Source organism: Odocoileus virginianus, chromosome 24 (assembly GCF_023699985.2).
Source record: "Odocoileus virginianus isolate 20LAN1187 ecotype Illinois chromosome 24, Ovbor_1.2, whole genome shotgun sequence".
Lineage (NCBI taxonomy): Eukaryota > Metazoa > Chordata > Mammalia > Artiodactyla > Cervidae > Odocoileus > Odocoileus virginianus.
This window is the reverse complement of record NC_069697.1, coordinates 24,763,565-24,787,527: the sequence shown is the minus strand read 5'-3', so window position 1 is coordinate 24,787,527 and position 23,963 is coordinate 24,763,565. Positions and strand designations below refer to the sequence as shown.

Genomic DNA, 23,963 nt, shown 5'->3' with positions numbered 1-23,963 from the left:
AGGTGGGCCCAACTGTATCACAGGGGTCCTTAAAAGTGAAAGAGGGTGGCAGAAAGAAAAGTCAGAATCAAACTGATCAATACAAGAAGGATTCAACCCAACGTTTCTGGCTTTGAAAACAGAGGAAGTGGACCATGAGCCAAGGAACATGGCCAGTTATATAGAAGGTAGAAAAAAGGCAAGGAAACAGAATCTCCCATAGAACCTCCAGAAGGAATGCAGTCTTGCCAACACTTTCATTTTAGCTCAGTGAAACCTATTTCAGGCTTCTGACCCAGAGTTGTAAAAGAATAAATTTATGTTTTTTAAGCCACTAAGTTTGTGGAAATTTCCTACAGGAGGAACAGGGAACAAATGTATCCTCCAAAAATGTTTATGTTTTCATTTTAGCAAGCAATTAAACTGGTTGGACCCAAACTACCAACTCTGTTTCTCACATGAGGCAGACATCAGCTCAAATCTCAGTTCAATTTTTTTGCTTTCCTCAGCTGAACTGTTCATGCATTCATGCTTCAATGACCAGTCAGCAGTTTGGGTAAAGTCAACAGCAGAATTCAGGCTCTCTTCTTTACAGGATTCCCTAACAACTTTCTGAGAAAAGAGACTAAAGGCATGGCATCACCTAAGTGTTCATGCCAAAAACTTGGGAGAGTTCCTTCTCTGGTGCCCTTTTACATCTAGTCCACTTCCAAAATCTGCATCCATCTCTTCCCATCTCTACATTCATGTCTAAAGCACCAGCTTCTCTCACCAGGATGACAGCAGTCAGGGTTGACTTATTCAGAAAGCACAGCAGACACACTGCCTGGACGCCACCATACTTTAAGGGCCCCACAAAAACATTTTAGCTTATTTTTAAATTATAAGAAAAAATAAACGTTTAGGTCAAAGAAAATGTATTTTATCAGTATGTTGGTTTTTATACCAGGACAATCATAAAATACTAATTTTAATATTAGGACTTCCCTGGTGGTCCGGTGGCTAAGAATCCTCCTTCCAATGTAGGCAGCACAGGTTCAATCCCTGGTTGGGGAACTAAGATCCCACACGATATGGGGCAATTCAGCCCATGCTCTGCAACAAGAGAAGCTACCATGTGCTGCAACTAGAGAAAGCCTACATGCCGCAAGGAAGACTCAGTGCAGCCAATAATGTTAATACTGTTTTAAAGGAGAAAAGGGAAAAAAAAGAAAAGGAAAAAAAAAAAAGGCAAAAAGGGCCTGTGAAGGCAAAAGTGCCTAGGGGCCATGAAGACATTATGAGGTCCTGGCACCAAGAACCTTTTAACTGATCTTTCTCTTCCATTAGCAGGTGTGTAACCCACTCTCCATTCAGTAAACTGAGTAATCCTGTTGTTGTCATCACTGTTGTTTAAAGTATGATGTCTATACACTAAGTGCAGTTCTTGAGTGTACAATCTGATGTATATAAATGTACACTTATGTAACCATCACTCATATCAAGATGCTAAGTAACCCTTTACAAAACTATTTCAAGTCCTCACACTCCCCTGCATAAAATATTTCCAGGCTTTCCCAATCCACTTGGAATAAAATCCAAACTCCTAAACCTGATTCACAGAGTCTCACATGATCCAACCCCAACATATTTCTCAAACCTCATCTTTTACCACTTTCCCCCCCTCCCTCAACAAACTCAGACTCCAACTTGCCAACATGTTCCTGTCCTGGAGCATTTGATCTAGTTCTTTGGGGGTTGGCTCTCTGTAACTGAGATCTCAGTTTACATGTCACTTCCTCAGAGGCCTTCCCTGACCATGCAATTTAAGTTGCACAAAATCAGTTTTATCAAATTACCTTAATTACCTGTAGAGTGCTTAACATTTCTAATATTTCATTTAATTACTGCTTATTGTCTGTCTTTCCCTCACTGAACTATATAACATCTTTTGGAGCCGTTTTGTTCCCCAGTTGTACCCAAAATGCCAGTAAAAGCGCCTGACACGTGGTAGGAGCACAAATCAAGTTTTCCTTAAATGAACTACCACCTATGGGGTTTCCCTGGTGGCTCATTGGTAAAAGATCGTTCTTCCCATGCAGGAGACTTGGATTCCATCCCTGGATGGGGAAGACCCCTTGGAGAAGGAAATGTCAACCTACTCCAATATTCTTGCCTGGGAAATTCCATGGACAGAGGAGACTGGAGGGCTACAGTCCACCGGGTCCCAAAGAGTCTGACAAGACTTGGCAACAAGAGGAAGCGCAGATAGAATTAGACTGTTAAATCCTAAGGGCCTGAGTGTTAAATCCTAAGGGCCTGAGTTTGACTGAATTTAGTTTGCAAGACGAAGGATTAAAAGACTTTTAGTAAAAGATCATGGCAAGTAAGTGATGAATGTTACTTTCTTTTCCCTCTGCTGCTGCTGCTGCTAAGTCGCGTCAGTCGTGTCCGACTCTGTGCGACCCCATGGACTGTAGCCTACCTGGCTCCTCTGTCCCTGGGATTCTCCAGGCAAGAACACTGGAGTGGGTTGCCATTGCCTTCTCCGTCTTTTCCTTCTAAACATCCCCAATTAAAACCATCCTTAAGCAGAATGGTGGGTTTAAGCAGAATGGTGGGTTTATTTTGCTTTAACAAAAAGCGATTTACAAAGAAACTCAAAATCTTCCCAGGAAACCAATTGTGGCACGCCCATTCTGGATTCCACCCGGCCTCCAATCGGTGCCAGAGAGGTGGAACTTGACAGCGCGGCTCCACCCCTTCCGTTTACCGCACAGGCAGGAAGCCTGCGGATCAGGAGACCCCGCCCCAGGCTCAGACCTGCCCCTCGTCCGCGCGTCGCCCTAAGTAAAGCGTGAGGGGTTTCGCGACAGTGCAGGCTCCACCCCTTTGGCCACATGTCGCGCAGGTCTTCCCGTCGGATGCCGCGTCACCTCCTCGCGCTGCTTTACGAACCTAGAGGAGCGCCGCCCCGCCTCCTGTGTCCCTCCTCAATTCCCCGCCCCCTCCCAGTTTCGCGTCTCCTAGCCCGACGCGCTCGCTATAATCACGTGACCGCCTCATCCGGGTCCTTTGCGTTCTCTCTCCCTCTCCCAACATGGCGGCCTCAGGTGAGTGAGCGGCCGAGCGCGGCCAAGGACCAGACTCCGAAGCGACTCTCCGAGCCTGATCCACTGATTCTTTGGAGTCGGGGGGTGGGCGGCACCTCTTCCCTTCGGATTTTGGGGCTGCGGCAGGCTGGCGGCTGGGCCTTGTTAGGTTATTGCCTCGGGATGTTTGGGGGGGAGGGGAAGGACACCTTCCCCTCCCCCCCTCACACCCTTTTCACCCCATCTGCGCGAGGTTGGATTGGGGAGTAATGGTAGACTCTGGCTTGAGTTGGAGTGAGGAGGAGCCGCAGAAAGATCAGCGGGAGATGTAGGCCTTCTCATAGACGTGAAGCACTGTGCCCGCGTGAAAGCGTGGAGGAAGGAAGGAGGCGGTTGGCGCGCGGACGGGTGCACTCTGAACTAGGTCTCCAAGGCTCGAGGCCGTTGCGGACGGGAGTGGGGGCAGGGAATAAAGGGGGGGCAGTTAGAACCCGAGCGCGAGTCGCTGGTGGGGCGGGGGAAGGCGGCGGTGCGCGTGCGCGGTCGGAAAGCCTAGGGTACTGGAGACTGGCGCGCCTGAAAAGCACGCGCAAGAGCCCAGATAGGAAGGTTTTACGCGCCTATGTTGCTTTCTCTTTAGGTCCTTCCACTTTTTGCTCTTCCCCTTCTAGAGTGTGATCCAGCCCGTATGTTCTTCCAAGGGTAAATGGGTTAGGTTTGGAGGTTGGCGCTACTAGAATTAGACGGGGGTGGGGAACCCGGTGTGGTGCGCCCACGTGTTGGAGGAGAGGAAGCAGGGTGGAGACCCGGATTTCTTCTAGACTTTTTCTTACTTAGTCAACACAGTTTTACTTGAGCGTGAACTGTATATTTGTCAGGCATGGGTTCTGGATGTTGGAGATCCAGTCGTGACCAAGATCAGAGCCCTTGACAGCTTCCGTTTTGGTTGAGCTTTGATAGCCCCAGTAATGGGGTAGGGCCTTTTTTTTTTTTTTTTAAGGTAACTGCACAACTGCTAGGAGTTGCTTTTAGAAGAATACTAGTGGCTGGAGTTGATTTCTTGTTTAGAATTTGAGAGGAAGTATCACTTTCATGTAAGTCTGCTTGCACTTCTGATGGACTTAGTAGAGAGTTGTGCCAACATTTTGTTAACAGTGATTTTAGAATGGGGGATATGATCTCTGCTCCCTGGCATGAGCCTGCATTTTACAAAACATTTATTGAACAATTTATCTCTGAACACTCATTTCTCACCAAGAATTTCTCTTCTCTGTTACATAGAGATGTATGTCTTTGGAAATTGTTGAGGGAATTGAGGTGCAGTTGAGCATATCTTTTACTAGTGTAGCACTTGACAATTTATTGACCTGGCACTTTTCTGTGTGTTGTCTAATTTGATGTTCTGTGAGATAATGCAGATGTTGGTTATCTCCTGTCTGAGGAAGATGAAAATTACTTGTTTGAGGTCACTGTATGCAGTGGCAGAATAAGGTCAAAATCTTTGAAATTTCTCATTCTTCTCCATTATCAACCTGGGACTAACAAGGTTGGTTTCTGTGTCATCATAAGTTTGGGATGCTGCCCAGGAGCTTCATCTGAAGTACTTTGGCCTGAATTTGTCATCTTGATGTCTTAGTGTCATAGTTAGTGAAAAGCCTGTATTCCCTTTCTGTATAACTTGTGTGGAATATTTTTAGAGGTAGAAGACACCGATAGCATTGTGTTCATTTTGCAAAGTTAAGTCCAGACTGGTAAAACAGATGTGCTTAGTGAGGTCTCTTCTTTCACTCTACCTGAGTGGAAGCCCTCATCTCCTTTAATTCAGTTACATGAATCTTTCAGCTTGTGTACTATGTGTAAGGGCCCACTTTGGACCTTTTCCATCGTATTGATTTGGTGTATAATGGGTATACACCCATTATATTAATACAGAGCCACTGTATTAATGGGTCTGTAAAATTAATGTATTTTCAGTATACTTCTTGATGACCCCTGAAAAAAACATCTTATATTTTCTTTGTGAAAATACATGATAAAACTTAACAGGCCTCTTTTACTTTTTTTTTTAATTAGAGGAAAATTGCTTTATGATGTGTTGGTTTCTGCTGTACACAGGTGAAACAGCTATAACTGTACATATATCCCCTCCCTTTTACTTTTAAATGAAACTAAACAATTCTTTGCAATAATACAGTATCCATTGTGACCCATTATTGACCTTCAAGAACTGAAGTTGTCCCAAAGCTAACTATTGCATCTGTGTCCTTAGCTATAGGGGATCAAATGTATTTGACACGGGTTAACAGTTTGTGAGATGACTGCTTTGGGATTGTGTACCTGTGTGCACACAAGACCTTTCATTTGCATAACACTTCAGAATGCCATTATATGTGGCATCTTGTTTGATTGTTTTTTTTATGGTAAGATAGTGTCCAATGGTGGTTTTCAGGTTTTCATACAGTGCTGACCCCTATAGTTAAAAATGGTTTCACTGGTTGCTATTATATGCGGTTCATGTATTACCTATCTTCATATGCCTTCCTGTACCATATGTTTGTTATTCTGGTAGTAAGGTACCTAGATTCAGAGAAGGTCAAGGTTAAAATGTCTTATGAAAATTCAAGTACAAATATAAAGAGAAGTATCACGGTAAAACATTGTATTTCTAAGTAATGTCACTTTTAAAGAATGTATACTTTTCAGAGAATCTTGAGGTGTAAGTCACATACCATGTATGTATCACTTGAGATAGAATAACCTACTACATTGTATTCGTCGCAAAACATCCTAAAACTTGTTTTCCAGATCACGGGGAAAGGGATTAACTTTGGAATTTTGGGTATTCTTGTTTTAACTGGTTGTTTGTAGCTAAATATATGTATGTACGTTTGTAAGTGCACTCAACCAAAGTCAGTTTCTTAGATTTGTATCGGATATTGCTGTGGTCCATATGTGATCAAAATTGAGTATGTGTGGAGACATAAGGAGAAAACATGGTGGCATTTTCCTCAGACTGTGTCACGATGAAGTAGAACAAAGAGATCCCATAACAATAGGGGTCAAGGTGGTTCCCAGGTGGCTCAGTGGTTAAAAAAAAAAAAAAATCAGCCTGCTAATGCTGGAGATGCAGGTTCAATCCCTGGTTCAGGAAGATCCCCTGGAGCGGGAAATGGCAACCCACTCCAGTATTCTTGCCTGGAAAATCCCATGAACAGAGGAACCTGGCAGGCTACAGCCCATGACGTTGCAAAGAGTTGGACATAACTTAGCGTGAGCAAGACGGTGAAGCTTGTTGATCTTGACTCGATCTTTTTTTTTAAATATGGAATGCTTCACGAATTTGCGTGTCATCCTTGCGCAGGGGCCATGCTAATCTTCTCTATATCATTCCAATTTTAGTATAAGTGCTGCCGAAGCGAGCACCCTGACTTGGTCTTTATTCTCTGCTCTGCTAAACAGTAGCACAGTAAAGGTCGAGGACTCTTAATGTTATGATACTGTGCCACACTGTATGAAACATCTTTTCATGCTGTGCTCTAAACAGCAGTAAATAAGTCTAGTTCTAGGCACTCTGGTATTTGGGCAGATTGCTTTTGTTGTTGTTGGCTGCATTGGGTCTTCATTGCTCTGAGAGGGCTTTCTCTAGTTGCAGTTCACAGGTCTCGTTGCAGAGAACAGGCTCTAGGTGTGTGGGCTTAAGTAGTTGCAGCTCACTGGCTCTAGAGCGCAGGCTCAGTAGTTGTGACACACAGGCTCAGTTGCTCAGTGGCAGTGTGGGATCTTCCTGAACCAGGGATTGAACCCATGTCCCCTGCATTGGCAGACAGATTCTTTCCAATGTACCACCAAGGAAGTCCAAGAACTTAATTTTTCCAAGAAACAATGCCTCATTTAATTGTTAAGAACTATGTAAATTCTTCTTCCTGAATAAGAGATACTAGTTTGAGGGAGAAGTAGGGCTGCATTGTACAACAAATAAGCTTTTATTGCTTAAAGTACTTTAAGATGTCTACTGTTTTATTTAAAGAACTAACAGTTTGTCCATAGATTTTACCACTCCAGTATATGTCAGTTGGAGCTTTCATTACTAATACAGTGGAGTTAGAACAGGAAAATATTCCAAGAAAACCAAAGGAAGCAATTTTACTTTCGATCAGTCTGATAATCCTGAATATTTGGCTTATTGTAGTCACTTTTCTGCTAATGTGCTTTGTATAGGGCTAACATGTCCTTTTGTTTGTCTACCTATTTATTGATGTGAAAATACCACTTAGAACACTGGTTCTCAACCATGGGCAATTTTGTCTCTCCCACCCAGGACACTAAGTCTAGGCTTGGAGATTGCTGTTGAGTATACAATACATGGTACAGTGTCTCCCTGCCCTCCCCCACAAAGGATTACCCAACCTAAAATGTCAGCCAGCAGGGCAGAAATTGAGAAAGAGTTAAGCTGATCAGTTGTAGTATTTATTTTTATACCTATCATAACAAAGCTTAACTAGATGAGTATATAAAGAGCTTCACAATACCTAGTATTTAGTCAGTAAATTAAAATTGTGATGAGGCAAGCAGGCAGTTAGAGGGTTTAATAAAATTTCTGGGACTTGTGTTTTTTTTCTTCTTGTCCAAGCAGATTTGGTCTTAAATAATTGGGATGTGTTTTATTATATGGTTGAACTTTCACCAATTCACAAAAAACTTAAAGACATTTTTAAGAGTTGGATCGGCTCAGTCATCATGTCAAGGGTTTGATACTGCTGGAGCATTAAAGGATGCTTTACTTAATAAAAAAGAGAACATCATTGAAGTCCTAAACATGGAATGGACATAGATATTGCAGGAGCAAGAGGTGCATGAAGGATTTAGATAACATTGTTTCTCAATTATTAGAATAAAACAGAGTGGAGAGAGCATTTAGGTTTGTTAATTTCACTTTTTTAAAGGCTTGTTCTGTTAATCTGCTGCTTATATTATGATTGAGTCAGTGCTGCTGCTAGATTTAAAGAAGTTAAGAGGTCTTGAGGAAGAGTTTTAGTTTGTCTTTATATCATCCAACAGTGATTTCTCAGCCAGAAGGTTTTGGAGGGGCCAGTCACAGAATCAGAAGGGAAAGGGATATGTATCGTTTGAAAAGACATTCTAAAGCGGTGTTTTAATTTTCTTTTTCGGACACACTATTTTGAAATTTCAAATGACGTTAAAGGAGAATGTGAGATTAGTTTGTCAAGAGTCAGGGGTAAAAATTGAGAAAACCTGATATAGAAAATTGATTTACGCCAAAATCAAACAAAGGACAGATTGGTTTTCCAGCTTGTGCTGTTTTGGCATTAGATTTGTATGTAAAACAAAGGGGGAAAAGCGATACCTCTATCAAACTTATTCTCATGTTGGGCTTTACCTCATTGAATGGGCTGACCACCAGTTCTATTTTTATTTTCTCAATGACCAGACAGATCATGCAGCCCCATGAAGGTAAGGCTCTCTAGCTAGCATCGTACAAGTCCCACTTATTTTTTAATTGAACAACTAAAATAAGCCTATACACTATCATTCTACCACAAAGGTATGTTTTATGTCTTATTTAAATTAAGATTTCCCCCAGGCCTTTACATGTGAGCTAGGAGCAGTATCAGTATTATCAAACTTTGCATAGCTACTTTCTTTCAGAGCATAGGATAGAGCCACAGTATAACCTGGTGTTCATAAATGAGTTTTGGAATAGGGTTACCATTAAGTCACTTGAGAGACGCATGAAAACTTCACATTCAAGACCATATTTTCCCTATATAATTGTAGCCAAGTTTGTCTGTTTTGCGCATTGAGACCATAACTCTTGAGGTTCATTTTGTGTCCAGAAGGTTCATAACATTCATAGCAAACAGGTCTTTAGTTCCTGAAAATTGTATTTTAAAGGAAAGGTAAGTACCAGGTGAGAGAACGGCCTTCGTTCAGTTAAGCAAATGGTGCATTGAGTTACAGACTCTTCATCATTTTGGATTGAAAATTGAAAGTTTGTTGAGAATTGGAACATGGAGAAGGAACTCATCATTATAAAAGGCATAAAACTGATCTTTGTTACAACAGAGCTGCTTGTTATGGTTTTTGGGGGATTTTGTTTTTGTTTTCCTTAGCCATGTCACAGCTGCTCTGAAGGGCCAATTCTATAACTTCAGTTAGTCCTTTCAGCTCTTCTGCATTAGCTGCTGACTGGTGCCATCTGAGAAGAAGTTCTAAGGATTGGAGCGTTAGAGCACCATGGTCAGGATTCCTAAAGATTTCATAACCGGGGAAAACATTAAATTGCTGGTTCTCAGGGATTTCTTATGTTTTTCCTTTAGTATAATATCTCGTTTTCCTATGTGGTGTTAAGGTAGGGAAGGAGTGTCAGAATATTAGAGCAGAGATTTTGTTTTGTTTCTTTGTGTCCCGGGAGCAATGAATGTAGTAACCTTTCTTAAACACAAATAGTTAAATTAAAAATCTCAAATGATACACAAGAGAATGTAGTAGGAAATAAAAGTTTGCCGCCGCCCCCCCCCCCCCCCCCCCATTTTACTTTTCACTTCTCATTGGGCTTTCTCCTTTATATCTGCATGGAATTCTTTCATATAAATGTACCACAATCTAAACCTTTGATGGGCCTTTTTTGTTGTTTTCTTATAAGTACATTTAACAGTAGTGCAGTGTACAGTTCTGTAAAGACCCAAGTATTGATGAATAATCTTTCTCTTGTCTTTTTGAAACAGCGAAAAAGAAGAATAAGAAGGGGAAGACTATCTCCCTAACAGACTTTCTGGCTGAGGATGGAGGAACTGGTGGAGGCAGCACCTATGTCCCCAAACCAGTCAGCTGGGCTGATGAAACAGACGATCTGGAAGGGGATGGTGTGTTTCCTTCTGTTATCCATCATGCCTGGAGTTTCTGAACAAAATCTATCCCATAATAATGCTTCACACTTGCAGTTTGGAAGAAGCATACTAATTTTGTAGAACCTGAAATCTTATGTTTATGTATTTGTACATAACAAAATAGGTTAAGGCTGTGAGTTTGAAATAGGGACTAAAGTGGTGATTCAAGAGGGCTTAGTGCCAATTCTGGCTGTTACAGTAATAGAGTTTTGTCAGGATACTGTCCTTTTAAGCCTTGTTTTCTTCATTTGGAAAGTAAGGACTAGATGATTTCATTTTAGGTCTAAAATTCTGTGATGTCCTCATAAATATTAAAGTAAGATGGCAATATAATCTATAAGCTGTTTATACTTAACAGTCAAGGAATAATTTGTTCAGTATGAAAGCATGGTGTTCCTGAGTAAACAAAAATGGTCTGGGGGAAAGGAATAGGAATAGTAATTATGGCGGGAAAATATTTGAAGAAGTTCTGTGCCTTCGCAGAATAGCTGGCAACAGGCAGGAGCTATAAAGTCATTGGGCCTGACAAGTCTGATCACCCATCAATTTTGTCTAAAAGCCTTCATTGCAAACTGAAAAGTACTTTTTCTTTTGTGACCTATTTTTGTATTAAGAAATTTCATCTAGATCGTACCTTCTATAAGTGTTGATACCTGAGGTACAAACTCATGGGCAGTACCGTAGAGACAGTATCTCCTAGCTCCACTAGGATTACCATCCTGCTGGGCTACCATCTGTGACCTTGGTAGGCAAGTTACAAAACTGTCCCAAAATCTTAGTTTCTTTTGTGTAAAATGGGGAATGAGCTCACAAGATGACTACAAAGCTAAGGTGGAATAAAATTGGCACTTTGTGTAGGTCCTCTTATTCTACAGTGGTACTAAGGGAAGTTTCTTCTATTGTTTAATGTCTACTTTTCTACCCTAGTTTCAACCACTTGGCATAGTAATGATGATGATGTGTATCGGGCACCTCCAATTGACCGTTCCATCCTGCCCACTGCTCCACGGGCTGCTCGGGAACCCAATATCGACCGGAGCCGTCTTCCCAAATCTCCACCCTACACAGCTTTTCTGGGGAACCTGCCCTATGATGTGACAGAAGACTCCATTAAGGAATTCTTTAGAGGGTTAAATGTAAGTGTAAAGGATTTAGGTAATGAACTAGATAGGGAGGGTAGAATAGTGACTGTCTCTTGAATTCCTATGTTGAGAAAAGTTCTGAGGTTATATATAGACTTAGGAAAAAAATGAGTATATAATTAAGTGGCATTTAGGCCCTCTGGCTGAGAATTTTCTCCTTTGGACAGTCTTATCAACAATTTAATGCCATATTGATACAGGGAGAATCTGTCAAGAACATATACCCTTCTTATTAAGAAACTTAAAGGTGACATACCCAGTTGAATGTTGAAAAGTGGGAAGAAAGTTTCTCTGAACTCAGCTATTCTATTAATGACATACAGGCTTATAGCAAAACTACATTTAAAACTACATTTAATATTTTATATGAATACATTTAACTGAGCAGATATGTAGTTTATATTAACAGAATCTGTTCACATATAATGGAATTCACAGGCTTGCTTAAAAAGCTTAAGGCAAGATGTTTGAAAACACTGATCTGAAAGTTTCCAGAAAGACAAAGTGTGAGGTACTTAGAAGTCCTTTTTCCAAACTTTGATGAAAAAATACTTAAGATTTCAAAAATGGAAGGAGTGATAATTTCCAATTCTATTGGGTTTTTCTCCAGAGTCTTTGCCAATAAGAAGACATCTGTATTCCCTTTTATTTCGTTCCTTTTCCTGCTCTACTCTGAGTGGAGTTAAAATAGAATTTGAAAGCAACTAACAAAATCCATATCTCAGAAGCCCAGAATAAAGTATCAAATCAGTGATGCAAAAGATAACTTGAATATATGCACAGTGTTAGAGAAGTGAAGAAATAATAAGGGTTAGAAAACAGACACAAAAGGTGACAAGAAAATAGAAGTATGATCTGGTGCTTTATCATCTCAGAATTTGGCAGAGAGGGTAAGGATGGTGACAGTTTACAATCCAGTGTTTGATTCAGCCAAGCTGTAAATATGTGAAAACAGTAAATAATGTTTCTCAGATAAATCAGCTTGTCATATACTGCCCAGAAAAGCTTTTGGCAAAAACTGAGTCTAATTTCTGAGAGAAAAATTGAAAAATCAATTAATTGTGGAATAGGCAGTTCCTCTTAATTGAAAAACAACTTAAAAATAGAAATACAAAGTGAGGCAGAAGTCAGGGGTACAAGGAATACACTGAACTTGTTCAAGTTTTTTAAAGGTTAAATTCATACTGTTCAAGTTGAAAAGATTTTAACAAGGTATATAGTGAAGTCTCTCTTGTATCCCTCTGTACCAGTTTTCCTCCTGGAGACATCTAGGTTCTTGTGTATTCAGAGAAATCCATTGCATACACAGTGTCAAAAAAAGGCAAGTGAACAAGGACATTGAATTTGGGAACTGTTTCTTATTTCTTCTTTAGATCAGTGCGGTGCGTTTACCGCGTGAGCCCAGCAATCCTGAGAGGTTAAAAGGTTTTGGTTATGCTGAGTTTGAGGACCTGGATTCCTTGCTCAGTGCCCTGAGCCTCAACGAAGAGGTAAATAAAATAAGGGTGGGGTTAAGGGCTGGGAGCTAACAACTCTTAAGTTTATCAAACTGATTATTTTTTAGTCTGGGTTTTTAGCTATTTCAAAGATTCCCACAGTATCTACAAAGAAAAGCCTGGATTATTTATCAGTATTCCAGTTAACTTTCAACATCTAGCAAGTTACACTTCCCTTCAGCAAGTTCAGCAGGCCTAGTAATAATTTTAAGAGAGCTCAGAAACATTTCTAAAATGTCATTTGTATCAATAATACTTGCTCCTAGGAATGACAGTAAACATTCAGTCCTGCTTTTTTACTATTCCCTATAGATGTTTTCCTATCTAGACACACCAGAGGTTCAGTAGGGGGAGAGAAAATTCAGTTGTTAATACATGAAGGGGAATGGAGATTAAATCTAATTGTGCTTAGTTATTTAAGGCCATGTATGGATTGTTAGGCTTGCCCAAGCAGGAATATTAAATCAGTTAGTTGCTTATTAGTGATAAAAAGTTTCTAATCTAGGAACTGCTTTTTTACCTCTAGCAACTTTAGAAATCAAACTGATTGTATCTGGAAAGGAAAAAAAGGCTCTTTTTTAAATTCCAGAAACCTCTCTTTGTTTATTGAGAAGGCAATTTCCAGTGACATTTGTGGCATTATTCTGGGGTCCAAATCTGACATTGGACGTGATTGAAAGCAACTCCTAAAATATTTTATTTGTGTATTTAGTTAAATATTAATATATGAAAAACAAAAGTTGTTGGAAGTTTTTCTTTTCATGTCACTTTTAGGTTTCATTAACATTACTAATTTTTAACTTCTCAGTCTGGATAGGAAAAGGGTACCATACAACTGTTATTGTCTGAAGTTTGCTGAATTGACTATAATGTAAAAGGATTACACTTAATAAATTGTCTGTGATAGTTAAAAAGTTAAATCTATTTTGTGAGATTTGACTTTATAAAAATAGTAAGATAATTGAGCTGATATTTATTTAAGCCCAACTTAAATGTTAATTCTACGAGGTTATTTTATATTCAAGTCTTTATAGAGGATTCTTTAGCCAACAGATTGTAGTGTTGGCTAGATTACAGTGTTTTTCCTTTATCTTCCTTCCCCCAGTGCTTCTGCTATGCCCAGACGTTCAAGGTCACTCATGGGATTTGTGCATAATGGGGCAAAAGGTTGGTTAATATGGTCCTATGCTCTCAGTCTCTAGGTAACAGGAGAATTCGAGTGGACGTTGCTGATCAAGCACAGGATAAAGGTGAGAAAGCTGACTGAATGTGTTCTCAATCAGTAATTGTTGGCTGAGGGTGGTTTTGCTTCACAGGGGACATTTGTCAGTATTGGGAGACATTTGGGTTGCCACAAGTGTGGGGAGGGCTGACATCTAAAAGAATCCCGGGACTGTTCTATAGTGTGTATGATGGCCCCCACAACAAAGAATTGTCCAACCCAAAACGTTAGTTGTGTTAAGACTGAGAAACCCTGATTGACTTACATGAACATTAAATATATACTAAATAATTTACATACCTAGTACTCTGGACACCAAAGGAGCCCGATTCACGTGTATTTTAGAGGCTCCTGGCCTGTATAGACAATGAGACAAGTAAGCATTAAACCAGTAGGAATGAATGTGAGGAAGGGAGTCACTTGGTTCAGTTGAAGAGTGCACTAACAGGGGTGGGATGACTTCATAACAACGCTGTGGTATAAGCAGGTATCATGTGAGGCATACACGTGCGAAAAATATTTGGCAACAGTTTTTGTGAGCTAACCTGTGGTTTTTTTATTTGATATATCCGTAGACAGGGATGATCGTTCTTTTGGCCGAGATAGAAATCGTGATTCTGACAAAACAGATACCGACTGGAGGGCCCGTCCTGCTGCAGACAGCTTTGATGACTACCCGCCTAGAAGGGGTGATGATAGCTTTGGAGACAGTAAGTTCATTTTCATCCAGTTAGTTTCTTCTGTGTTCTGGGGGTGTTTTGTAATTAGACAAATAACAGAAAATTCATTACCTTCAAAAAATCTTAGATGTCTACCCATACACCACGTACTTTTGTGAGCTCAGGATATAGCAGTGAACAAAACAAAATACTGCTCTCTGGACATTATTTTAACAGGGGAGAGATGCAAATAAAATGTGTAATTTAGAGATGACTAAGTAGTGGTTTGTTGATATAATGGACTACTTGATAGCATAACATACATGTGATGACAGGGATAAAATTCAAAACCTGTTTGGTGTGGCCGAGCTTCATGGCTTATGGGATCCTAATCCTCCTGACTAGGAATTGAACCCAGGGTCCCGGCAGTGAAAGCACTGAGTCCTCACCAATAGACCACCAGGGCGTTTCTAAAACCTGTTACAGCGAGGAAGAAAAGCAAAAATGTGGAGGAATTTTAGAGCAGTATTATGTAGTGTAAACACGTAAGTTTGTAAAGATAAGTGCATGGTAACGTAACCACCCTTATGATTATGGATAGAGGGTGGAGGGAATTCTTTCACTACATTTGTTACATGCTACTTTTTAAATTTTAAAACTGAAATAAACATGCAAAATATTGACAGAGTCCTCCTTGACATAGTTAAGATGTAGAAGGACAGAGTCATGTTTGTATCTGATTTTTAGATCAAGTCTGTGACTCAACAGAGCTTTGGGAGAACTACTTAGGCACTTTTACTTCAGTATCTATGCAAGAGGTTCTATTATTAACAAGGGGAAATGGCTCTTGAAAGGAAAAGTAGACAGTCAGCCCAAGGGGTCCCAGGAAAATAACAATTTTCTCACCTCAGATATTAAATTTAGAGAAAGTAAGATGGATAATAACAAGGAAAGACTAGGCCAGGGCCCCAAAGTTAGCCCTGCCAACGTGGTAGAGGTAGGTCCTGCACTGTGCCACAAAGGGTAGACACCCCTGTCCCAAGCCGGTAGCCCATAAAAGACACCTTGGGAGTGGAGCAAAGTATTATGCTAAATGTTTTGTATATTTCCAGAATATGCTGTCTTATAATAGCATAATTCCTGTGCTACTTTTCTTCACTGTGGATCACTGCTCTTTTAGTGCAAGTTTATAATTTATAAAGTTTGTTTATTTACTTTTTTATTTTGCCCATGCCACGAGGTATGTGGGATCTTAGTTCCCCATCCAGGGATTGAACATGTGCCCCCGCCCCCGCGTTGGAAGCGCAGTCTTAGCCACTGGACTGTCAGGGAAGCCCCTTAATTTATAAAATCCAAACTACCTGTGGATGAATGTTCATGTAGACAAAATGATGACGTTTGCAAAATGAAACCATTGTTCAAAATGAAGCTGTCAAAAAATAAGTAAATAAAATTAAGCTGTCACAAAAATAATATCTATCTTTGACCTATTCAAGTAAACTCAAAACGTCTTTTAAGTTGGCTGTTTCATTTTTTAATTAATTGGTTCATATTGAGATGTCATTATTTTTCCATGCCAAATTTTTGTTTTCCCCCCCACCACACCACATGGCTTTTGGCATCTTGTTTCCCTAACCAGGGATCAAACCCATGCCTCTTACTGTGAAAGCTTGGAGTCCTAACCAACCACTGGACCAGCTGAGAGTTCCCTCCATGCTAAACTTTTAAGTAGTCTTTGATTCTTTGATATCAAGTGGGAAAGATTGCAGCTATATTTTCTTGTGTTTTGTGCTTATATTATTTAATATTTAAATCGTTAATCCTGGGAGTTTATTATGGAATATACAGCCGTCCATGTCTCCACCCCCCCCCCCCCCATATCTGTGAGGATATATTTCAAGATACCACCATCCCACATGGATGCCTGAAACCTTGCATGTTACTGAATCCTATGTGTTATTCTGTGTTGTTCCTATACATACATAGCTATGAAGTTTAATTTATAAATTAGGTATACTAGAGATTAACAATAATAATTAATAATAAAATAGAACAATTGTAACAGTATACTGTAATAAAAGTTACATGAATGTGTTGTCTCTCAAAGTATATCTTACTGTACTATACTGTGTGGGTACGCTGGACAAAAGGAATGATTTGTATCCTGGACAGGTTGGAGGGAGAGAGCAGAAGATTTCATCCATGCTATTCAGAACAGCACACATTGCTGTTACATTTTAAAACTTAAGAACTGTGTATTTCTGAAATTTGCCATTAAAAAATTTTGGCTGTAGTTGACCACAGGTAACTGAAACTTCAAAAAGCTAAACCACAGATAAGGCGGGACCTCTGTATATTTATCTCTCCCCTAACTTCCTCCTAAATTGTTACCCTAAGACTTCCCTGGGAGCTCTAGCAGTAAAGTGTTCCACCTACAGTGCGGGAGATCTGGGTTCGATCCCTAAATTGTTACCCCAGGAACATTTATTGAATCACTAGAGAACTTTTTAAAAATAACTACTGAGAAAACTTAACTTAATACAAATTATTCTGCCTTGGATATAATATTTTTGTTGTTAATAAAAACAGACACCTCAGCAAATATGAACTCGAAACCAAACTGACCTAATGGGCTGTCACGTTTCTTTTTATTAGTAGTGTCAAAGAAAAAGGAATGATGTTACCTGTCTCTCTTCTTCTCTAGAGTATCGAGATCGTTACGATTCAGACCGATACCGTGATGGATATCGGGACAGTTACCGTGATGGCCCACGCCGGGACATGGATCGATACGGGGGCCGAGATCGCTATGATGACCGAGGTGGCAGAGACTATGACAGAGGTCATTATAAAACACAAATGAAATGGTCTTCAAGAGCTTCCTTCTTCCCTCCAGTGTGATGATTACAATTTGGGATCTGTTTACAGGCTACGATTCCAGGATAGGCAGTGGCAGAAGAGCGTTTGGTAGTGGGTACCGTAGGGATGATGACTACAGAGGAGGCGGGGACCGCTATGAAGACAGATACGACAGACGAGATGACCGGTCCTGGAGCTCCAGAGATGATTACTCTCGGGATGATTATAGGCGGGATGACAGAGGTAATCATCTTGTCTGCTTGCTTGATGGAGCGTTACAAGTAGAGGAGTAACTGGTTGAAAATTTCCAGTTACGGGCACAAACAGAATCTGCACATAGTTAAAAGAGAGAAATGCATCAGAACAGGATAGAAAGAGCATTAGATTAAAATGAACATGATGAAAATAAAGTCTAGTTCTAACCTGTCTTAGGATATAGATTAAAATTTAATTGAATAGACAAAAAAGGAAAAAAACCATTTGCTAGATTCTTATAGCAAGGTCTCACTTAAAATAGGCTGTTTTAGCCCCACTTTTCAAGTGAAGAAATGAAACTCAGTCACGGTCTTACAGCCAGTAATTGGTAGGCAGTATGGGTTAAAAACCAGGTGTTGCTTATTTCATTGCCAATATACCAAATGGTTGGTATTCATTCATTAATGTTAAGATGTCAGTGTACCTATTGTAAAATTAATGCCCCTAACTTTATGATCACTTATATAAAACATGTGTTGTGTTACAACTCTGCCTCCCAAAAAGTATTGTAAATGGCCACCATTTATTGTTCTGACTTCAGTGATGTCATTTTAAAAATACTATATCTGGGAGCTCCCTAATGGCGTAGTGGTTAGGATTCTGGGCTTTCATTGTCCTGGCTTGGGTTCAGTCCCTGGTTGGGGAACTAAGATTCCGAATGTGGTACAGCCAAAATTAAAATTTAAGTAAGGTATCTGGTCCAGAATCCTCTGTAATTCTATTTAGCACACCTAGAGTTAATGATTAGTAAGTATTCAATGTAGAGGTACAAGTAATGTCTCCACTTTGAAAAGTAGAGGCTCAGATGCAATCTTCATTAGCTGCTGACCTTTGCTTTTCATGCCATTTCCTCCCCCAGTAGTTGATTTCCACCACCACCCCCCCCCATCACCCCCAACTCCTAAGATCTGCCCCCTTTCCTCCAGGGTCACTGCCACTGTCACTGTTCAGACATGGTTGCTGTGCCCATGTTATTAACATTTCCCTGTATTTTCACATTGGCTTGGGTTGTCTTTCTGAAACAATATCTAATTAGGTTATTGTTGTTCTTCTAAAACCCTTTTTTGTCTCTTGATGGCCTGAAACATACCCTTTTGTACCTCTGACATAGACAAAGGCCTTCACTGCTCTGCCTCTTCATACTCCTGGTGTTGATGTGGTATCTGAAATATAAGTGTTCAGATTATTTGTTGAGTAGGTAAATGAAATTATCAAAGGAGGAAGAAGGGGACACTGTGTGTACCACAGTGGGAGGAGTAGTGGAGTTGCTTCAATAATGGGGATTTCATTTTTTGGTCCACCCTATATTAGATGTGTGACTTCAATGAGTTCTTATTTCTGACCCCAGTTATATCCTATTCACATTGGTTATGGCCCCTTGAGTTATACAGATGAAAAATGTTACCTTGAAAGTTACATAAACTACTAATGTAAAACCTTTATAGAAAATTTAAATTTTGCTACACAGTACTCTTTGTTTGCAAATACATAAATATGTACAAAAATAATAAAGACGTGCATGAGAAGGATAAATAGCAAATTGAGCATAGTAGTTAGGAGAAGACAACACGGCTAAGCATGTTACCAGGGAAGGCTGTGGAAATTTTTGCAATGTTTTAAGTCGGGTGGTTGATGTACACAGCTTTCTTTATATCTTCTATGTCTTTTGTATGTTTGAAATGTTTAGGATAAACACTGATTTTTGAGAAAAACAATCTCCTTGAAGCACTCAGGTTTATCTTGAAATATTCTGACAGCTTGGATCCAGGAAGAAACCAGACCCCTTTAGAGTTGATATTGTGGTGTTCACTGTTGCATGCTTTTCCCTATGAATCCCTATCAAATTTATATATTATACACAGAGATAAAGAATATAAGAGCTAGAGTCTTCCCCAGCATAGTGTTACAAGTTCTTCTTAACCTACTAAAATGATTCATCTTCCACACCACATATTTTAACAAGATACTTTCATCCAATATCTTATCATAGTTCAAAATCCCCCCAGATGATAGTAATCGTGGTAAATGATCAGTTTAATGATCTGCCTCCTTACCTTTGTTGGATTGGCTAGCCACTCTTTAATCTGAATACTAAATAGCATTTCATAAGAGATGTCTGGCAATCTGACTGTTAGCCATCAGCTTCTAGTGATTTCCAAAAGCTATTACTTAGAGTTTTATTTAACTTAGGTCCCCCCCAAAGACCCAAACTGAACCTAAAGCCTCGGAGCACTCCTAAGGAAGATGATTCCTCCGCTAGCACCTCCCAGTCCAGTCGGGCAGCCTCTATCTTTGGAGGGGCAAAGCCTGTTGACACAGCTGCTAGAGAACGAGAAGTAGAAGAGCGGCTACAGAAGGAACAAGAGAAACTGCAGCGTCAGCTGGATGAGCCAAAACTAGAACGACGGCCTCGGGAGAGGTGAGGTGATCTTCAGTGACGGATTTCCCATCCATGAAGCCCATGATTCTTAATGGGGGTGTTGTATCTCTAGGACTCTTGGGAAATTTGTGTGAGTGTTCCTGGTTGTCAGTTACTAGCATTTAGTGCTCGTGGGCGGAAGTTGCCAAGTGGCAGTGAGTGAGACAGTTTCTTTAGTTAGGGAAGAGTTATGGCCTGTCCCTCATGATTTTCAAAAGGCCTCCTGGGCCCTCACAAGCGCCTGCAAATTTTGGCTGACCTTTAAGGGAAAAAATTGCCAAACACTGCCTTGGTGTATAGAGTAAAATCCAACCAAAGTGAGGTGAATGGATTTACTTCTTTTCAAGTTATTGGAGATGGACTAGAAAGAATGTTTTCATTCATACTAAGTATAGGCTGTAAATTATTTTCTAGTTATAATAATCTGATAAAACTAGGCCTGGTTTTTTGATTGATTGGCAGAATTGTGTTGTCAATAAGGGAGCACAGAGTTACAGATTCTGTAGAAGAATGTTCTTAACCCTAACACTTGGTGAAGTACAGGTTTTCCCCGATGTCCAAAAGTAGAGCATTCCTACAAAACTTTTTATAAGCCAAAATGGTGTAAATCAAAGAAGCAATTATTTTAGAACACGTTTTGCTAATAGATAAAAAGCTTGCTGCAAAACCAACACTGAACACTTTTCACTTTTCATGTTTTTTATAAAACCAGAATCCTCAGGATTTCTTTCCAGTAGCAGCAGCATATATGGGTCTTTTTGTAAAAGTAAAGTGGCATAAAGGTAACTTTGAAGCAAGTGATACTTGTATTTAGAACCCAAGTGTGTTAAATGTCTGCCACTTTGAAATGGTTTGAGCAAGAAAGACAGGTTATACACCCACAGATAAAGCCAACACGATAAAACTTTAAAAAGTGATAGTTCTTGAAGGATCAGTATGGGTCCAAGGTAGCCATCACTGAGCTGGACATGATGTATTTTGTTAAATCTCTTGTATACAGACACCCAAGCTGGCGAAGTGAAGAAACTCAGGAACGGGAACGATCGAGGACAGGAAGTGAGTCATCACAGACTGGGACCTCAGCCACATCTGGCAGAAGTAAGTCAGACCAGGGTGGGTATTTCATTATTGCCCTTTTCCATAACCTAACATATCCATAGCCAAATTATGCACAGACTTTGGAATATGAAATTTAGTCATGGACTCTTTATTTGGGTTATCATGGATTGGTCTGACTTTCATATCTGCTCTGAAAAAGTCTGAGGAATGGGTACCAGAAGTGATTTAGCTGATCAGTTTAATAGCCTCCCACTGAAAAGTATACTTGACTGTTGGGTTTGTCCCCTCATCTTAGGTTCTTGTGTCACTTTGTTGTTGTTGTGCTGGGTCTTCATTGCTGCAGGTGGGCTTTCTCTAGTTGTGGAGAGAGGGGGCTGCTCTCCAGTTACGATGCAGAAAGACTTCTCGTTGTTGCGGAGCTCAGGCTTTAGATAATGGGCTTTGGTAGTTGCGGTACAGGGGCTCCTTAGTTGCAGCACACAGGCTGTTTCTCCACGGAATGTGGACTCTTCCAAGACCAGAAATCAAATCCGTGTCCCCTGCAATGACAGACATTCTCATCCAGTGTACTAGGAGTGGGGTCCAAAGTCTTGTATCACTTTTTGTTGCGAGTGTTTCTACATGTGTATCAAGTACCAACATTTTAACACTGAGAACAAAAAAGTTTATAATCTAAGGAAAAAACAATACTATTTTATCTGTGGGGAGCCAAATTCAGCTGTGTTTAAGAATAATGATGGAAAGCAGTATACTTGGATGTGGACCATTTTCCACTCTTCAGGTTCTAATAGATTGTTATCAATAAGCCCTTTTTTCTGATGCTTTGACCTTCCCATTCTGACCTCACAGATGCACGAAGAAGAGAGAGTGAGAAGTCTCTAGAAAATGAAACCCCCAATAAAGAGGAAGACTGTCAGTCTCCAACTTCTAAGCCTCCCAAACCTGAACAGCCTCTAAAGGTAATGCCAGCCCCTCCACCAAAGGAGAATGCTTGGGTGAAGCGAAGTTCTAACCCTCCTGCTCGATCTCAGAGCTCAGACACAGAGCAGCAGTCCCCTACAAGGTGAGTCAGCTTGGAAACATGGCAGTTGGTTGGCTATAGACTCTTCAGTGCTGTTTTCTCGTGGTGGAAGTTGCCCTCTGGGGTGCTGGCCTTATGGCATCTGATAAGTTCTGCCATCTTGGCTTTAATAGTGCAAATTCTGTGGTGTGCTGGTGGTTCAGTTTTCTGGAGTTTTGCTAGCTGGTTGACATCACTTTGGTGACTCAGTCTGCACACACTGTAAATCAGAACCCTCAAGTGCCACATTTTGGCATTATGGCCTTGGGGGTCACGTCACTTCCCTTAGTCTTAGGATTCTTATTTGTAAAGTAGAGGGATAAGATTAACCTAACATGACTATGATGATTCTAAGGATGTGACACTTGGTCAAGTTCACATAATTGCTCTAATTGTTGTCTTTTCCCATATTTTAATGTTTAAAAGCATTAAGTATGTGTTTTTAGTTTTCTGTAAGACTTACTGCACTTGACATAGACATTTCTGTTCCTTTCCTAAGATAAGCTGATGAATGTGATTACATGTTTTCTTTCTAGTGGTGGAGGGAAAGTAGTTCCAGCTCAACCATCTGAGGAGGGATCAGCAAGGAAAGGTAAGACCAAGAGGGAAGTAGGCCATTCTCCAAGATAGAGACCTAAATTTTAAAAAAAGATTCTATAGAGGAATTGAAAAATACTGAACTTCATTGTATTTTGCACCTTTTTTGTTGTTGTTAAAAGTTGATTGTCTGCCTTTTCTTGCCAGTAGAGGGCAGGAGTGGCTTGTTTGGAGAAAACGTTGAGCCCTGCCCTTTCCTGGTAGAACATTTCTTTGAAAAGGGAAAGAAAAGGGGGTGGAGAGGAAATTGACATGCTTGGTCCAGATTAGAAATGTCGCCATCTGCAAGGCCAAGGTCACTACAGGGAGTCATAGTCCTTATTTCCACTTTGCTTTTCATGATGGCATTAACCACATGGCGGAAATTTTTAGTGGATCTTATTTAGGGTGTGTGGCTGATACAGAGGACATGGAAGAAGGGCTTAGGAAGGAAGTCTAGATCGGAGGTAGTTTTCATTTCCCTCAGTACCTTTGGGCACACTTCTCTTCAACTTAAGGGAAACCTGAGAGTGGGAGTGTTTATTTTCCTTGACTTCCATTTATTTTTGTGCCCCTCAAACAGATGAAAATAAAATAGATGGGGTAAGTGCCCCAAAAGGCCAAAGTGGGAACTCCAGCCGTGGTCCGGTAGATGGAGGGAACAAAGACCACTGGAAGGAGTCAGACAGGTATGCATGTCCTTTCTTCATTTCTAATCTCTGACCTGATGCTAGATAGCTGTCTCTTTGTAATTAAGTTCTTCAGGCATTGCCAGTTCCCACTGTGAAGCTGTTAAAGTCAGCCAATATAGTCAGTTACAATTCTGAGAATCTAGAAATTACAAAAGGTCCAGATAGCCAAAATTGTTGACTGGATGTGCCTATCAGTATCTGAAAACTGTTTGTGGGTGTTGGGAGAGTCCTCTCCTAAAGGTATTTCTGTCTCTGCAGGAAAGATGGCAAAAAGGATCACGACTCCAGATCTGCACCTGAGCCAAAGAAAGCTGAAGAAAATCCAGCCTCGGTGAGTGTCAAAGACTTCCTCAAATTCCTGTGACCCACTTTCACCATTGAAATTCTGTACATGCTGCAAACAGAGTGGTTGAAAGTGGGTATTGCTGCTTGTTTGAACTAGTGAGAAAAGCTTAGGCTAGCTTTTTTCCTTCATTCTACCTTTCACTACTCTGATCCCCTCTTCAAGATAAAAGGTGATGTATGCCTTCCATAAGAACACCTGCCTCCAATCAACTCTCCCCAGC

General features: G+C 40.4%; 1 protein-coding gene, 1 long non-coding RNA gene and 1 other non-coding gene across 4 annotated transcripts in view; 1 reads left to right on the top strand and 2 right to left on the bottom strand.

Annotated features, from left to right (window-relative positions):
• Positions 1-2,962: 2,962 nt before the first annotated feature.
• The window catches only part of EIF4B (eukaryotic translation initiation factor 4B), a 23,242-nt gene continuing 2,241 nt past the window's right edge, over positions 2,963-23,963 (top strand). Inside the window, exons 1-14 of one of the 2 annotated variants that reach the window (XM_020895033.2) lie at positions 2,963-3,071; positions 9,797-9,934; positions 10,886-11,094; positions 12,474-12,590; positions 13,792-13,846; positions 14,394-14,528; positions 17,182-17,319; positions 17,406-17,579; positions 19,782-20,010; positions 21,011-21,108; positions 21,919-22,132; positions 22,666-22,721; positions 23,289-23,394; positions 23,656-23,728. In XM_020895033.2, the coding sequence (XP_020750692.1) occupies positions 3,059-3,071; positions 9,797-9,934; positions 10,886-11,094; positions 12,474-12,590; positions 13,792-13,846; positions 14,394-14,528; positions 17,182-17,319; positions 17,406-17,579; positions 19,782-20,010; positions 21,011-21,108; positions 21,919-22,132; positions 22,666-22,721; positions 23,289-23,394; positions 23,656-23,728 (1,755 nt within the window). In that variant the 5' untranslated portion in view covers positions 2,963-3,058. Of the gene's footprint in view, positions 3,072-9,796; positions 9,935-10,885; positions 11,095-12,473; positions 12,591-13,791; positions 13,847-14,393; positions 14,529-17,181; positions 17,320-17,405; positions 17,580-19,781; positions 20,011-21,010; positions 21,124-21,918; positions 22,133-22,665; positions 22,722-23,288; positions 23,395-23,655; positions 23,729-23,963 lie in introns of both variants that reach the window. The other variant, XM_020895032.2, reaches the window with a different exon arrangement.
• On the bottom strand, positions 6,367-6,473 carry LOC139030989 (U6 spliceosomal RNA). The gene has a single exon (XR_011483419.1). It is a non-coding gene; the product is annotated as a U6 spliceosomal RNA (small nuclear RNA).
• Positions 21,197-23,963, bottom strand: part of LOC139030822 (uncharacterized) — a 15,906-nt gene continuing 13,139 nt past the window's right edge. Inside the window, exon 2 of the long non-coding RNA XR_011483231.1 lies at positions 21,197-21,608. This is a non-coding gene — a long non-coding RNA (uncharacterized lncRNA). The remainder of the gene's footprint in view (positions 21,609-23,963) is intronic.